Genomic DNA, 14,441 nt, shown 5'->3' with positions numbered 1-14,441 from the left:
TGATACTTGCTGTCCATTCTGTCAGGTATCAGCCCAAGCCTCTTTTATCCTGGGCACGGACGCTTCTGCTGCCACAGATGGGCAGGAAGGCAGAGAAGAAGAGCAGAAGCTCATCGTGGAGTCAACTCCGTTTCTTCTTTTTTTTTTAAATCACATTTATTGAGGTGAAATTTACATACGGTAAAATGTACCAATTTAAAGTTCACAGTTCATTGAGTTTTCAACCACCACAATCACAATCTAGAACTTTTCTTTCTTAGGTATAAGAATGTAAAATAGTTGGGGCGCCTGGGTGGCTCAGTCGTTAAGCGTCTGCCTTCGGCTCAGGTCATGATCCCAGGTCCTGGGATCGAGCCCTGCATCGGGCTCCCTGCTCCGCGGGAAGCCTGCTTCTCCCTCTCCCACTCCTCTGCTTGTGTTCCTGCTCTATCTCTCTCTCTGTTAAATAAATAAATAAAATCTTTAAAAAAAAAAAGAATGTAAAATAGTACAGAAGCATGTAAACTATGACAGCCTCTTTCTTCACTGCGTTACAGCTTTGCGTCAAAACAACTCAACATGTCAGTATGTTCTACTAGGTGAGTCGTTCTCAACCTTAAGTGTACTTCAAAATCACCTAAGAAGCTTAAAAATTCCCAGTGCACAGGCAGGACTCCAGACCAAGTAAATCAATATCCATATGGAACACATGCATCCATGTATACATACATTTTTAAGATTTTATTTTTAGGTAATCTCTATACCCGACCTGGGGGTGATTTCAAGAGCTGCATGTTCTATAGACTGAGCCAACCAGATACCGCATCATGTATTTTTTTTTAAGACTATTTGAGAGAGAGAGAGTGAGTGAGAGAGCATGAGAGGGGGGAGGGTCAGAGGAAGAAGCGGACTGCCAGTGAGGGGGGAGCCGGAGGGGCTCCATCCCAGGACCGTGGGATCATGACCTGAGCCGAAGGCAGACGCTTAACCAACTGAGCCACCCAGGAGCCCCCCATCATGTATTTTTTTAGAGCTTCCAAGCTCAGGCAATGTTGAGAACCATTATAATCTTAAGAATATATATTTGGCTCTTCCTCTTCTCCACCAACTTAACTCCGACTCAGTCTTCACATGTCACCTCAAAGGTGACATCCTCAGGTAACCCTTTCTGAACTCCTCTCCTATGCCGCAATCTCTTTTTTGTATTACATTTGCTTGTGTTTTTAGTTATGTCTATATCCCCCACTAACTTGTAAGCTCCCCGGATGTCAAGACTTGCCCCACACATAACAATACATATAAATGAATGAATGTATAAATGAGAGTGAATGGAGATGTTGGTAGCACCACTCAGCTCAGGTTAAGGGGGACGGAATGCATATGGCGCCTCGGTGGCCCTTGCAGGAAAGACCTTTCTAGGGCCTGCAAAGCCAAGGCGCCTTTCTCCACCGCACCAAAGGGCACAAACTTTCAAGGCACTGCACGGAAAACGCCGCCAAGGTCGCGTCTTTCAGCGCGGCCGGCGCTGGGCGGCCTCCAGCCTAGAGGGGGCGCTGTGGCGAGATAGCAGCTTCCGGCCCGCTTTTTCCTTCCCTTTGCCACGGGCACCAGCACGTCCTGTTTTCGTTGGCTGCTTTCGGATGGCCGCCGCCGCTGTAGCAGCTGTTCCCCCGTAGTGTTGCTCCTCGTCCGGCTAGCCGAGGGCTGCGCGGCCTCCTCCTTTGTCCGGTCCTTCTGCGCGTTGTCCCAAAGGGCGCCGCTTTTCCCTCGGCGGGCAGCATGGGCCGGGAGTCACGGTGAGGCGGCGCGCCTAGCGGGCGAGCGGGCGGGCGGCTTCCTCGGGCTGGGGGAAAGAGGCGGGAGTTGAGGTGGCAGCGGGACCAGGCCTGAACCGGTGCGGCCCCACGTGCGGCCGGCGCTGCCCGCGGCCACCGGAGAGGCAGGGAGACATCGGCCGAGGAAGTGACTGTACTTGAGCCGGTGACGCTCACAGGGTTCCCTGCACTGCCGTCGCCCGTTGCAGTCCCTGGAACGGGACCACTCCTCCAGGGGGTCAGTGATTGGGCACCACATCCCGCCTTTTCCACGAAGCCCACCGTGATCCCTCAGTAGTGATCCCAGTTGAATTTCTTACCAGTTCGGGTTTGCCACGTTTCCTTGGCGCCCCTTGCTGTCTATTTTAGTTCTTTGTGCGTGTGTGGTATTTTCCCAAGTCAGTTGAAAGGAGCTGGAGGCCAAATATTTTTACATCACCTCCAACATTGAACAATGATTAGGCTTTTAGTGGGCTACAATAAATACTTGTTGCATGGAGATTAATTTCGCAGATAGGTATATTTCTTTGTTATGTGTTTTCTGTCCTTTTAAAACTGTGGATTGGGAGGTCTTACTAGAATTCTGATATCTCTTGGGGCGCCTGGGTGGCTCAGTCGTTAAACGTATGCCTTCGGCTCAGGTCATGATCCCAGGGTCCTGGGATCGAGCCCCGCATCGGGCTCTCCGCTCAGCGGGAAGCCTGCTTCTCCCTCCCCCACTCCTGCTTGTGTTCCCTCTCTCGCTGTGTCTCTCTCTGTCAAATGAATAAATAAAATCTTAAAAATTCTGATATCTCTTCAAAACTTTAGATTGTTACGTGGTTTGGGACCTTGAGGTTTTTATCTTAAAGATGAGTATTTGCTTTATATTTAGCAGTGAATGAAAGATCTTTTTTATCTGGGTTATAAATAATAAGTAATAGTTTATTGAGATACAATTAATGTTCAGGGAAATGGATAAAACTTAAGGGTAGAGCTAGATGAAATTTAGCAAATCCATAAACTGAGTAACCATCACCTGGATAAAGATAAAGAGTAGTTGCATATTTACAGAGGATTCCTGTGCAGGTCTTTTAAATCTCCTTGAAGGCATTGCTATTCATCCGGCTACTCAGACCAGAAACTTGGAAGCAATAGTTTATTTGATTAATTTTTCTCTCAAACTGTCTAAACCCAGTAAGATTCTACACCCTGTCTCCATTTCTGCTCTCCCTGACTTAATCCAGGACCTAATCATTTAGTGCTCAGACTGCTACACTTGCCTCAAGTTGATTATCTTCCTGTGATCTTGCTCTCCTAATAGATTCCTCACACTGCAGCTAGAGTAACATTTCTGAAATAAAGATTATGTCATTCCTTTCTTTTCATCCCTGTTGGTTCTTACTGCTTCCAAGATAAAGTCAGACTCTTAAGCACAGCCTTCAGGGCCCTTCACAAGGAGGCCTCTTCCAGCTCTTTAGCCTTCTCCCCTGTCTGCATGGCTTGTGCTCTAGGTTAGTTCAGGAACTTATGAAAGGCTCAGAGATGAGATGGAGCAAGGTGTTCCAGAAATAAAAGCCCAGTTCGCCTACGTATGTAGGTGTCATGAAGGGTTGAAGAAAAGTGGTAGGAGGTAGGTTCTAAAAGGAAGTTGGGTCCAGAATGTGGGTGGATTGTAGATTTAGTTTTTTTTTTATTATTTTTTATTTTTTAAAAGATTTTATTTATTTAACAGAGAGAGAGAGACAGCGAGAGAGGGAACGCAAGGAGGGGGAGAGGGAGAGGGAGAAGCAGGCTTCCCGCTGAGCAAGGAGCCCGACTTGGGGCTCGATCCCAGGACCCTGGGATCATGACCTGAGCCGAAGGCAGACACTTAACGACTGGGCCACCCAGTCGCCCCTGTAGATTTAGTTCTGAAGTTAAGAACTTTGAGGGGTGCCTAGGTGATTCAGGTGGTTAAGCGTCTGCCTTTGGCTCAGGTCATGATCCCAGGGTCCTGGGATCGAACCCCATATCGGGCTCCCTGCTCAGTGGAGAGCCTGCTTCTCCTTCTTCCTCTGCTGCTCCCCCTGCTTCTACTTTTTCTTTCTTTCTCTGTCAAATAAATAAAATCTTGAAGGTAAGAATTTGAGAGGCTTTGAAGATTTTGAGTAAGAAATGTGTGGGTATGTTTATATAATGCGGTCAGCACTCTGCTTTATGAAGATTACCATTGCAGCAATGAGTAAAACAGATTTCAGGGAAAAGCGAATAGAAGCGAGAAGACCAGGGGTCTTCTAAAATACCGTAACTACATAGTTCTGATGTGGAGTAGTGACAGTGGGAACTCTGAGGAGGTGATATAATGTGAAGAGAATTCAGAGGTGAAATTGGTGATACTTGGTGTTTTACTGGTTGTGTAGAATGAGAAAAATATTGAAGATAACATATTTTGAGACTACTGACTGGTAGTTGGGTTGATAAATGGTTTGGGGAGGCAAAGGTAATAAGTTTGGGTTTCTACACATCGAATTTCAGGTGCTTGAGGGATAATGAGGTGCACTCATTCCCGAGCCATGTTATCCATATTTATTGCTTTAAGTAGCCTTTGTACACTGATGACTCCCTTTGTGAACTCTAGACTCATATTTCAACTATCTACTGTACATCTCCATGTGAGTGCCTACTATCATGATCCCCCCCCCCCCAATATGTGATCCTCCCTCAGGCTTCCCATCTTAGTAAATAGCAACTTCATCTTTCTACTTGGTCCAGCCAAGTATCTCAGAGACACCCACAACTTCTCCCTTGCTGTCACACTTGGTATTGAATTAATACTTAAATCAGTCAGTTCTAGTTTCAAAATGTCTAGATTTTGACACTTCCTAGAAACTCTACTCCTGACATTCTCATCCAACCCACCACTCTCTTACTTGGATGGTTGCTGTAGCTTCCCACCTCTTTTCCCTGCTTCTGCACTTGCCTTCCTTCAGTTTGTTCTCCCCCAGCAGCCAGACTAATGCTTTAAAAATATTAGTGCGGTAACATTACTCCTCTACTTAGAATCTTCCAATAACTTCTCAACTTACTCAGAGTGAAAGAAGAAGTCCTTAGAATGACCCATGAGACTCGGCAGAGCCCTCCCTGTTTGGCCACCCTGCTGTATTTCTGACCTCATCTCGTGGCACTTTTCTTGGTCATTCAGCCCCAGCCACGTCTGCCTTCCTTGCTGTTCCTTGGACACACCAGCCAAGCTTCCTCCTCAGCGACTTTGTACTTGCGATGCCTTTTGCCTGAAAAGTTTCTCCCCCTTGTATCTCCGTGGTTCCTTTTATTTTCTTCAAACCTCTGAAATGTCTGTTTATTAGCAAGTTTTTCTCTTAACACCTGGTATAAAATAGCAAACCTCCTATCTCCCATCCTTTCTCTTTCATTTACTCTGATGTGTTTCTCTCCATAGTACCACTTGACATATTATGTTTTTATTTTTTTACTTGGCTGTCATCTCTTCCTTTACCAGAATGCAAGTTGCTTGGGGCCCAAAGGCAGGAGTTTGGTCTGTTCTTTTTACTGTCCTTGCTTCCCTTTCAGGATAGTTTTCCCCTGTCTACATGGACTATAGTTGCAGGGGTCATTACCTTCCCGTAATTTTAAGAGTTGATGAATAAAAGTCCTATCATTGTTTGTCTGCTGAGATCTTTTGGGAAAATATGATTAAAATATAATAGAAGCTACTACTTGTGTTTGCTAAACTTAATCTTGAACTTAACCTTTTAGCCACTATCGGAAGCGATCAGCATCAAGGGGGCGCTCTGGAAGTCGTTCTAGAAGTCGCTCACCCTCAGACAAAAGAAGTAAACGTGGAGATGACAGACGGTCTAGAAGCAGAGATAGAGATAGAAGGAGAGAGAGGTCTCGTAGCAGGGATAAAAGAAGATCTCGGTCAAGAGACCGGAAGCGCCTGAGGTAAGACATTAGTCTCCTAAAGACTCATGATAAATTGGGCCTTCTCAGCTAAGTCGGGCTTGTTCAAAAGTATGACTTGGACTGGAATTTAGTGGCCCTTTTGTGGGTACTCTGCTTTGACCCCAGCTCGTTTGATTAGGTCCAGAGGTGCTTTGCCTGGAGCAAAGACTCTCAGAGGTAATATGTCATCAAGGCAGTTCTGTTCTAATTCTGTCCCAAGAGAGCTGACCACTGTGTTCAGAGCAGCCACTAAAGCCAACAGGAGGAGGAAAAGCCCTGCTTGCTGTTTGACATTAAAAAAAAAAAGGTATTTTTTTAAAGCTTTTTATTTTTAAGTAATCTCTATCCAACGTGGGGCTCAAACTTAAAACCCTGAGATCAAGAGTTACATGCTCTGCCGACTGAGCCAATCAGGAAGCCCCCCCATTTTTTAATTTCTAAAAAAGATTCTATTAATTTATTTAGTTTAAAGATTTTATTTTTAAGTAATCTCTGCACATAATGTGGGACTTGAACTTACAACCTCAAGATCAAGAGTTACGTACTCTACCAACTGAGCCAGTCAGGTGTCCCTGTTTGACACTTTTAAAAAAAAAACTTTTTTTTTTTAAAGATTTTATTTATTTATTTGACACAGAGACATAGCGAGAGAGGGAACACAAGCAGGGGGAGCAGGAGAGGGAGAAGCAGGCTTCTCGTGGAGCAGGGAGCCCAATGCGGGGCTTGATCCCAGGACCCTGGGATCGCAACCTGAGCCAAAGGCAGATGCTTGATGACTAAGCCACCCAGGCGCCCTTAAAAAAAAACTGTTTTAAACAAAAGGACCTCCTAATTTTTATTTTGCTTTTACTTGCTTACATATTCCTTGGCACCAGTCAAGCAGCTATAACCTTTCTAGAGGTGGAGAACATTGTCTGTAAATAAAAATAATCTTCCCCACACCAAAAGATTGTTTGCTAAGTTTCTTATTATAATAGGAAAGAAGACAAGGTTGTACAGGTGCTGTGAGCTGATCACAGAAAAAACTCTTTTGCAAACACTGGAAGGAGAAATTGCAAAGGTATTACATGGTACTCAGGGAAAATATTCATTTATGAAAATGTGGATAGTGCTTAGTTTCATATTATGTGGTCCCAGGAACGGTTTCATATAATTCAGTCAAGTATGTGTTAAGTGAAATTGATTTTTTTAAGATTTGGTTTTTGACTTTCAGGAGTGAAAGTAGAATTACAAGGTTTTAGAGCAAGAAGGATTTTGAGATTATCTAAGTGGAGTCTCCATATTATATAGATGAGAAAACTGTGACCCAGAGAGTTGATCTGCCCTATGTGTCATGTCGCTATCAGCTCTAGAATAGAAATTGTCTCCTAGTCTTCACATGTGATCTTTCCATAGCCCCATTGTACCCATCCTTATACTTAGGTTTTGGCTGACTTTGAAATTTAGATTTTCTCCTGTAGACCGTAGATTTCAAAAAGACAGATTTATTTCACAGATTTGCTATGTTTTTCAACAAATAATCATTTTGGAATTAGTATCCTCATTTTTTTCATTAACCACTTCTAAGAATTGGCTTTACTTGTTCCCTTTTTACCTGATTTGATGGTTAATTGAAATCTCAGCCTTTAATAATGGTAAAGAAGCTTCTTTCAACATGGGACAGAACCATTATCTGAAAGAAACTCTACTTGGTCATAGAATGAGTGAAAAGTGTCCTCCTTTCAGGCGTTCCAGAAGTAGAGAGAGAGACAGAAGTCGAGAGCGAAGAAGATCTCGAAGTCGAGACAGGAGACGCTCAAGGAGTAGAAGCCGAGGCCGGCGATCCAGATCCTCTAGTCCTGGCAATAAAAGCAAGAAAGCTGAGAATAGGTAATGTTATTGTTGGACTATATCTCTCATGCAGTTTGGGAACTGACTCTTCCCTATTCCTTCCTTTTTTTTAAAAACATCTTTTATAAATAATTACTAACTTTGGCTCCTACCATCAACTGTTGGTTGAGTTTTAATAGATTATAAAGCCTGTAATTCAATTGGAAAATACTAGATTCAGTTACTTTTAACATTCGTAATACATTGTTCTCTTATTTATTTAATACCTACTGTTAATGGTCAGGAATATATTGTATAAACATCTTTTTAGGAACTCTGTTTTTCCTTTGAAATGATGTTCTTAGCATTTCTGACAACTTTTTAACTCATGATAATGCATTGCTGAATTGCTCTTCAGGATAGATATGAATTTTGCTTGTGTTAAGTTAAATGTACATGTTTCCTTAGAATGCCAGTACCATTCAATTTCAAGATATTATTTATATCTATTAGACAGAGCATGTTTACGCTTTATATTTCTCTTTTCAATGGTTTGTTTTTTGCCTGTTTCTAAAGTGGTGACAGAGGATAGTTGATATATGAATTTGTATCTGTTTTCTGTGTATTCTTCATATTAATCATGAGTGTTTTTATCATGTCATTAATTTTATTTTATAAATTTTACTTTTATTTTATCAATGTCAGTATAATAATGCCTATTGGGATTATTATTATTTTTAAAGATTTTATTTATTTATTTGACAGAGAGACACAGCGAGAGAGGGAACAGAAGCAGGGGGAGTGGGAGAGGGAGAAGCAGGCTTCCTGCGGAGCAGGGAGCCCGATGCGGGGCTCGATCCCAGGACTCTGGGATCATGACCTGAGCCGAAGGCAGACGCTCAACGACTGAGCCACCCAGGCGCCCCGCTTAATTATTATTATTTTTTTAAATTTATTTATTTGAGGGAGGGAGTGCGCGCAAGTCACGCGAGCAGGGGGAGGGGCAGAGGGAGAGACAATCTCCAGTAGACTCCCTGCTGAGTGCGGAGCCCAACAAACCTGAGATTGTGACCTGAGCTGAAATCAGGAGTCGCTTGCTCAACCGACTGAGCCATCCAGCCACCCCAGCATAGCTTCACTTTTATTGAATAATCCCAAATACTTTCTAAAGGGGGTATACTAATTGTATTCCAGTGAGCAGTATAATTCTGTTGCTCCATACCTTTCCCAGTATTTGGTATTGTCAGTCCCATTAATTTTTTTAATTGGTTAGACATAGTATTATTGTGGTTTTAATTTGTATTTTTTTGATGACCAGTGAGGTTGAACATCTCTTCATATGTTTATTGGTCATTTGTATTTCTTCTTTTCTGAAGTATGTTAAAATCTTTTGCTTATTTTCCTGTTGAGTTGTTTCTTTAAAAATTGACTTGGAGGGGCGCCTGGGTGGCTCAGTCGGTTAAGCGTCTGCCTTCAGCTCAGGTCATGATCTGTGTCCTGGCATCGAGTCCCGCATCGGGCTCCCTGCTCGGCAAGGAGCCTGCTTCTCCCTCTCCCTCTGCTGCTCCCCCTGCTTGTGCTTGCTCTTTCGCTGTCAAATAAATAAATAAAATCTTCCAAAAAAAAAAATTAAAATTAAAAAAAAAAAATTGACTTGAAGGAGGTTTTTGTTGTTGTTTTTAAATACCCTGGATGGTTGTTGATTGTCATTTATATGAATAGCACATATATTCTTTTACTCTGTGGTTTGTCTTTTTGCTCTGTAATGATGCTTTTGATGAACAGAGACTTAAAGAAGAAACATCAATTCATGTTATGTATTGAGAAGAACCTAGATATTAAAACCTGAGAAGGGCAGTATGAGAAAAGACAATTATAGGCTATATTTAACCTAAACATAAAGGTTATTACACCGAATCAAAAAATATATAAAGAAAATAATTATGAACTATTTGGATTTATTCCAGGAATGGAAGGTTGGTTTAACATTAGAAAATCAGTCAGTCCAGGGGCTCCTGGGTGGCTCAGTCCATTAAGTGTCTGCCTTCGGCTCAAGTCATGATCCTGGGGTCCTGGGATTTGAACCCTGTGGTGGGCTCCCTGCTCAGCGGAGTATCTGCTTCTCTCTCCCTCTGCCCCTCCCCCTGTTTGTGCTCTCTCTCAAATGAATAAATAAAATCTTCTTCAAAAAAGAGAGTGAAAATCAATCAGTGTAATTATTTATATTAATAAGATTCAAGGAGAAAAGTCATGCTTGTCTAAGTAGATTTAGGAAAAGCATTAATTTCAAAACATATTCATGTTTGGGGCACCTGGGTGGCTCAGTTATTGAGCGTCAGCCTTCGGCTCAGGTCATGATCCCAGGGTCCTGGGATCGAGCCCCGCATTGGGCTCCCTGCTCGGCGGGAAGCCTGCTTCTCCCTCTCCCACTCTCCCTGCTTGTGTTCCCTCTCTCGCTGTGTCTCTCTGTCAAATAAATAAATAAAATCTTTAAAAAAAACCAAAAAAACAAACCATATTCATGTTTAAAAGTTCTTAGCATACGTGAAAAGTATTTTACAAACTGATTATAAAATCAGAAATGCAAGGGTGTAAACAATCTTGAAGAACAAGATAGGAGGGCTTGCTCTGCCAGATATTAAAATTTGTCATAAAGTTGTCAAATTAAATGTGATTTTTGTGTAGAGATAGACAAATAGATCATTGGAACCACGTAAAGAGCCCAGAAACAGATCCCCACATATATGGTCATTTAATAAATGACAGTGGTGACAGTGTAATTAGTGGGAAAAAGTTCTTTAAGTAAGTAGTACTTGGGGTGCGGGGGGAGTGCCTGGGTGGCTCAGTTGGTTAAGCATTAGACTCTTGATATCAACTTAGGTCTTGATCTTAGGGTTGTGAGTTCAAGCTCAGTGTGGAGCCTACTTTAAAAAAAAAAAAGTGCTACTAGGGACATTTGCTACAATATAATGAAATAGGACCACCTACCTCATTCTGTACATAAAAGCAGATTAAAGACCAAATTCGATGGCATAATTGTAAACTTTTAAAAAAAGTTTATACTAGAGAATATCTTCTTTACCTCTGGATATCTTCATCAAATCTGGAAGGTTTAAAAAGCACCAATTTTTTTAAAAGGGGGGAAGAAGACTGAATTGATTGCATTTAAATTAAGAAATTTCTTTCTTTTTTTTTAAAGATTTTATTTACTTATTTTAGAGAGAGCGCATCAGCAAGGGGGAGGGGCAGAGGGAGAGGAAGAAGCAGACTCCTCACTGAGCAGGGAGCCTGACACAGGATTCAGTCCCAGGACCCTGAGATCATGGCCTGAGCAGAAGGCAGATGCTTAACCAACTGAGCCACCCAGGCGCCCCAAGAAATTCTTTTTTACTTACAAGATACCAAACATGGGGGTGAAATGCAAGGCCTTTTGGGGTTTTAAACATTATTAATTAAGATTTTAGGGCGCCTGCGTGGCTCAGTTGGTTAAGTGACTGCCTTCGGCTCAGGTCATGATCCTGGAGTCCCTGGATCAAGTCCCGCATTGGGATCCCTGCTCGGCAGGGAGTCTGCTTCGCCCTCTGACCCTCCCCCCTCTCATGTGCTCTCTCTCTCATTCTCTCTCTCTCAAATAAATAAATAAAAAAATCTTTAAAAAAAAATTAATATTTTATTTATTTGATGGGGAGAGAGAGTATATAAGGAGAGTGAGAGGGAGAAGCAGACGTCCTGCTGAGCAAGGAGCTGATGCGGGACTCGATCCCCGGACCCTGAGATCATGACCCGAGCCAAAGGCAAATGCTTAACCAACTGAGCAACCCAGGCACTCTAAACTTTATTAATTTTTAAATGAATTAAAAATTATCTTGGAGAATGTTACTGTTTTGGTAAATTTCGCTGTGTGTTAAATTTTACCTCTTCTATTTAAATTTTGTCATTTTTATATGATAGGTCTACTTTTTCTTGGCCAAATTGCCAAATATTTAATAATATTTGTAACTAATGTTATAGGATTTAATTTTCATTATATTTTCAAGGTGTTTATTAGTATAAAAGTGAAGTTGACTTTTGGAAGTTTCTTACCTAAAAAGTAAAATGCAAGTCTTTAAATGTATTTTATTTTATTTATTTATTTTGTTTTTGAGAGAGAGTGAGTGCGTGCACATGTAAGTGGGGTGCAGGGAGGGGCAGAGGGAGAGAAGCTTAAGCAGACTCCACGCTCAGCACAGAGCTGGACGTGGGGCTCGATCCCCATGATTCTGAGATCACAACCTGAGCTGAAATCAATAGTTGGACACTTAACTGACTGAGTCACTCAGGCGCCCCCTTTAAATGTATTTTAAATGTGAATGTTTCCAAGCATAAATAGATGATGTTTCTTTCTCTCTTTTTTGGTAGGTCTAGGTCCAAAGAAAAAACAGATAGTGGGGAAAGTTCTAAAGAGAAGAAAAAAGACAAAGATGACAAGGAGGATGAAAAAGAAAAAGATGCTGGCGTATGTTTACTAACTAAATAATTGTATAATATCAGATTTTTGTGTCTGTGATCACAAACTGTCAGGGTTTTTTATTGCTATATAGTTTATTTTGTTTTTTTTTTAAGTAGGATCCACATCCAACCTGGGGCTTGAGCTCACGACCCTGAGATCAAGAGCCCCATGCTCTACCGACTGAGCCAGCTAGGTGCCCCTAAATATTTTTATTTTATTTATTTATTTTTAAAGATTTTATTTATTTATTTGAGAAAGAGTGAGAGAGCACAAGCAGGGGGAGCAGCAGAGAGAGAGGGAGAGGGAGAAGCAGACTCCCTGCTGAACAAAGATCCTGACATGGGCTTGATCCCAGAACCCCGGGATTATGACCTGAGCTGAAGGCAGATGCTTAACCGATTGAGCCACCCAGGCATCCCTATTTTTATTTTGAGATAAATGATAGTATGTAAAATAAAAAAGTGAAAGCTGTCCCTATTAGAAGATTTTTTTTCTCAAAAGTATTGCATATCTATATATGTTACTGTTTTTACTTAAAATATGATCATACTATATGTACTATTCTGTACCTTGCTTTTGTTCCTTATTTATTTATTTATTTTTTATTAAGTAATCTCTACTCCCATTGTGGGGCTCAAACTCAACCCCCAGATCAGGAGTTGCAGGCTCCACTGACTGAGCTTGCCAGGTGACCTGCTTTTGTTCATTTTTAAATTACGCATTATTTTATCAATATATATGGTCCGAGGAAGAATACACAGTGGTGTACCCACCATCCAACTTAAATAGAGTACCTTGTTTTCATTTGTTATATATTGGAGATCTTCTGTAACTGCATATATAGATATAGCTCATTGTTTTTAATGCCTGCATAGTGTTCTATTGAAACAAGGTAAAGAAATCACCTTTAATGGACATTTAGGTTATTTCCAGTCTCATTATGAACAGTGGTACATGAATCCTTTTACACGTCTTTTGTAAATATAGTATAGGGTAAATTAGAATCAGTGAAATGGTTTTGTCAGTGGGTATATGCATTTAACATTTTGATAAATAGTATCAAAGTACCCTCCAAAAGAGTTGTATACCTTTTTTTTTTTAAGTTTATTTATTTACGTAATCTCCTCACCCAATGTGGGTCTATACCCATTTCACGACCGTAAGATTAAGAGTCGCGTGTCCTTCTGACTGAGCCAGCCAGGTGACCTAAATTTTTTTTTTTAATTAAGTTTTTAATTTTAATTCCAGGGTAGTTAACATCCAGTGTTATATTAGTTTCAAGTCACCATTAAAATTTTGTGGTATTTTCTTTGACTGTTTTTTGATGTATGTATTTTCGTATCTATAATGATAGCATATGTAAATTAAAAAAAAAAAATCTTTTTTATTTGAGAGAGAGACAGAGCATGAGCTGAGGCTGGGGCAGATGGAGAGGGACAAGCAGACTCCCTGCTGAGCAGGGAGCCCAAAGCAGGGCTCGATCCCAGTGCCCCGAGATTATGACCTGAGCTGAAGTCAGACGCTTAGCATACTGACCCACCCAGGCACCCCAGCATATGTCAATTTTTTATTTCTATGATGTTTAATCATTGAGTTCCTGCTTATGCCTGTGAAAATGGTTTGCTTTCTCCTTTTCAGAGAATTATTAATCATCTTGATAAAGTCTTTGGAATGGCTGTTTCCAGGAAAATTAGACCTAAAGACTTAAAGACCATAACTCTTTAATCATGTTGATAAATAGCTTTCACTTACTCAGTAATTTGTAATAGAAAATTTCTTTTTTATGGAGGCAATCTTTGAGGAGTTTAGAGGATTTAAAGTTGAGAATAACTAATAACTGGGGAATTTTCCTTGTTAATTCATCTAGTTTCTAGTTTGAGGAAGAAAGTGGATTCATGTTAGCATCTTGCCTGAAATTAAAATGAGATTAGTTTATCATGTTTGAAGTCTGTCTGCTTTCTTAGTTGAAGATGCTTTTCATTGTGATTTCGTTTTGCTGGTATATTCGTGGGTATATTTAAAAGATGTGTCCCTGCAATTGTTTCAATTTGGGAGCTATTATAAATAAAGCTACTATAAACACTCAAAAAAAAAAGGATGTGTGATCTAAATCTGGTCTAAATTGAGGAGTTTGTAAATACAGCTGTTTTTCCTTTTCCTTTTTTATAATTTGGAGAATTTTTTTGGAATGTCGCTGGAATAAAGTTGTTAATCTTTGTTTCCCTCTGTATCTCTCATTTTCCCCAAGAACTTTGATCAGAATAAGCTGGAAGAAGAAATGAGAAAGCGAAAAGAAAGAGTAGAAAAATGGCGAGAAGAGCAACGTAAAAAGGCCATGGAAAACATAGGGGAACTGAAAAAGGAAATTGAAGAGATGAAACAAGGGAAAAAATGGAGTTTAGAAGATGATGATGGTATATTCATTT

The 14,441-nt window shown here is 40.9% G+C and overlaps 1 protein-coding gene across 2 annotated transcripts in view; it reads left to right on the top strand.

The window, feature by feature from the left end:
* Positions 1–1,567: 1,567 nt before the first annotated feature.
* The window catches only part of DDX46 (DEAD-box helicase 46), a 72,934-nt gene continuing 60,060 nt past the window's right edge, over positions 1,568–14,441 (top strand). For both annotated transcript variants that reach the window (XM_032425176.1, XM_032425175.1), the window contains exons 1-5: positions 1,568–1,775; positions 5,529–5,717; positions 7,443–7,586; positions 11,925–12,021; positions 14,264–14,429. In XM_032425176.1, the coding sequence (XP_032281067.1) occupies positions 1,759–1,775; positions 5,529–5,717; positions 7,443–7,586; positions 11,925–12,021; positions 14,264–14,429 (613 nt within the window). In that variant the 5' untranslated portion in view covers positions 1,568–1,758. The remainder of the gene's footprint in view (positions 1,776–5,528; positions 5,718–7,442; positions 7,587–11,924; positions 12,022–14,263; positions 14,430–14,441) is intronic.

This window comes from Phoca vitulina, unplaced genomic scaffold, assembly GCF_004348235.1.
Source record: "Phoca vitulina isolate PV1807 unplaced genomic scaffold, GSC_HSeal_1.0 scaffold32, whole genome shotgun sequence".
In the NCBI taxonomy this organism is placed as follows: domain Eukaryota; kingdom Metazoa; phylum Chordata; class Mammalia; order Carnivora; family Phocidae; genus Phoca; species Phoca vitulina.
Note: the sequence above shows the minus strand (reverse complement) of the source record. Positions and strands in the feature narration are given on the sequence as shown.